Source organism: Habropoda laboriosa, unplaced genomic scaffold (genome assembly GCF_001263275.1).
Source record: "Habropoda laboriosa isolate 0110345459 unplaced genomic scaffold, ASM126327v1 scaffold175, whole genome shotgun sequence".
NCBI lineage: Eukaryota > Metazoa > Arthropoda > Insecta > Hymenoptera > Apidae > Habropoda > Habropoda laboriosa.
Window position 1 is genome coordinate 726629 of NW_017100347.1, and position 3036 is coordinate 729664.

The window sequence follows — 3036 nt, forward strand, 5'->3', positions numbered from 1 at the left end:
ATTCATTAATAATGAAACATTACAAAATGCCTTCATATTCGCAATAACGTAGTTGTACTTAATATTGGGTATTTAAAGACTTCAAAGATAAGTCGCAGGATTAGATATTTGATTTTGCAAAATAATTTAATAACCAAAAAATGCTGAATAATATAAAAATAAATATCGTTGAATAAAATACATGTCAAAATATTGGTTTTACAATTTTATCTTTTTCTAGCAACTATTGCAAACGCTTATTTCGTAACTGTTGTTAATGTTTTATCCTCGGTAGGAACGTAATTTTTTTTAAACTTGAAGAAGTTATTCTAATATTTATTCGTCGGGTACAACTCGAATAATATATACAGAGTGTTAGAAAAAAAGAGTGTGTAAAATCAATCCTTTCGGTGTAATACTTTACGCGGAGAGAAAATGATAATTTGGCTCCAGAACCAGGAAATGTTGCCCATGCCTGCTCTAAATCCTCAGACACTTTTCTTTTGACACCCTGTGTATGTCAGCTTATCGTTAATTTTAACTTCCATCATACTTAGTACTTTATAATCGATACTTACTACTATGTTAGCAATTTTTAGTAGAACGTATAATTGCAATTTTTCTGTTCTTCTCCATAGCCTTCTCAAGAAGGCACTTTTTAGCTTCCCCGTTACGCGCCCAGATTCTGTAATAACAAGAGAAATATTTCTAATTTCTAAAACAACGCAACATTGGATCGCTCGTCATTTCTAACATTCTCTCGCACATTTTACCAGCAATTAATATTTATTTAACACCCGTTAGCTACCTGCGTGACTTTGAATCTTGTGCGTACTCTCATAAACATTTTCAATGATCATACTTATGTGCAAGCTAAGTCTCTTGTCATAAATTGTTCTAATTAATTCTTATAGTGGGCTTTTTCGTAAAAATTTGAAAAAATCTTCGAATAGTTAAATCGGACTTAAGATTTATACGAATAATTTAGTGTTTCAGAGTTATACTTCCGCGCCGAGTATTTCGCCAGATGATGACGTGTTTCAACACTTGTCGCTAGTATATTCGCGAAACCATGGATCTATGTATCAAGGACAGGCATGTTCACCATCTCAACTGGGATTTAAAAATGGTATCACAAATGGTGCTCAATGGTATCCGCTCACCGGAGGAATGCAAGACTTCAATTACGTGTGGAACGGTTGTATGGAAATCACGTTAGAACTTTCATGCTGCAAATATCCGCCCGCTTCTGATTTGCAATTTTATTGGGAGGAGAATCGCGTTGTAAGTTATCGAAACGAAAGAAGAAGTTTCGGAGAAACAATTATTTACATATATTAAAATATACTTTTCCGAATTTTCTTTTTACTTATTTTTGATTCGTAGTTTCCGATAATAGCATTTTTATAACTCATTGCCGTTATTTTAAATTTTCTTGCTCGAGACACTGGTTCTTAAATTTGACAAGAAATAAAGCAATTTTGGTTTAGCGTGATTAAAAATTATGATAGTGTGTTCATTTTAACAACGACAGGGTGAAAATGAAATTTTACGTGTGTCTATTGACTTTCTAGGCATTGATTAAGTTTTTGGCTGAGGTTCATAAAGGAGTTCGTGGATTCGTTGTTGATGAAAACGGGAATCCCATTGAGAGAGCATCTATTAAGGTGAAGTCCCGAGATGTTAGTTTCCTCACTACAAAATATGGCGAATTTTGGAGGATTTTATTGCCAGGAGTGTACAAATTAGAGGTAAATTCGTAGAAAATGTTTCATATTAAAGGCTTAATACCAAAATGGTGGAAAACGGTACTTTTATATACGTTAACATTCTTGCGTGCTGAAAACTGTAATATTAAAATTTTGATACAAACTTGATGAAATCGTAAAAAATAATAAATAATTTTGTATTTTTCAAATTTCGTCGCTGGAAAATACAAGATTCAAAATATTTTTCTCAGAAGCTTCATCGATATCAGTGACTATCACTTCGAGATGTTCCCCTGTGAGAACAATTTTATAATATTTTGATATTATATTTTATAGATATATGCAAATGGATATCTTCCTCGTGATGTTGAATTTAGGGTAGCAGAACACCATCCAACGTCTTTCAACGTAACACTATATAGAGTAAGCGTAAGTATAACTTGAATGAAACTATTTAGGTTAGGTTAGAGGTTAGGTGTGTCATAAGAAACAAAATATCAAAACACTTCTATTAGACTTAAATATAGGAGAAAATGTAACTGTTCCAGAGAAAAAGTGTCATGTTATTTTAACTAATTCTAAAGATATTTTTTTTTTTTTAATTTTACACGAATAATTTATTTTATTCGAACCTTTCTAAAATATTTCTTTTATCATGTTAATATTTTCAAATTAATTTGTACAAAAATTTTACAAACCAGCACAACTTAACAATATGTAAGCATAAAAAATTGACTGAAACAGAAAATATCGTAAAACACAAATAATTCGTAAAATCTGAATATTATAATGCTTTATCAATATTGTACAATACAAATAAAACTAACAACATTTGCTTATTATTATTTGTTTCGATGATAGAGGCATCCAAATGAAGATGACACTGGATTTAACTTTTATAATGGAAACAGGGACAATATTAATCGAGATCATGTGATACACTTTCGACCACATTCAGGAGCGAACACTGCTTCTGAAACAAATAGCGGAATTTTCTCATCTCTTAGTAACGGATTCAACTCGTTCGTTAGTAATTGGTTTGGATAATTATTTATAAGATAACGGACAACTGTTTTCTTAATATTACCGCTATTTCATACTAATCTCACATCGGCAAACAGAAATGATGAAACATTGCTTAATATATTTATGATTACTTGTCATTCTATTCTGTTATAAGTGATGATATGAAAATTAACGAAACAGGCACCAACGACGAAGTTCGTCACTTTTTTTGGTTTCTTTAGAAAATTTTTACAAAATTTCAAGATATTGTTAAGATTTGATATGGAATTTTGTATAATTTGACTTGTAGGTATTTTATAGCTCACAGTGAGAGAGCATTTTT

The 3036-nt window shown here is 31.0% G+C and overlaps 1 protein-coding gene across 1 annotated transcript in view; it reads left to right on the forward strand.

Annotated features, from left to right (window-relative positions):
• The window catches only part of LOC108574568 (carboxypeptidase M), a 5373-nt gene extending 2638 nt beyond the window's left edge, over positions 1 to 2735 (forward strand). The window contains exons 5-8 of the mRNA XM_017937177.1: positions 968 to 1263; positions 1554 to 1730; positions 2025 to 2117; positions 2550 to 2735. Of these exons, the coding sequence (XP_017792666.1) occupies positions 968 to 1263; positions 1554 to 1730; positions 2025 to 2117; positions 2550 to 2735 (752 nt within the window). The remainder of the gene's footprint in view (positions 1 to 967; positions 1264 to 1553; positions 1731 to 2024; positions 2118 to 2549) is intronic.
• Positions 2736 to 3036: the final 301 nt, after the last annotated feature.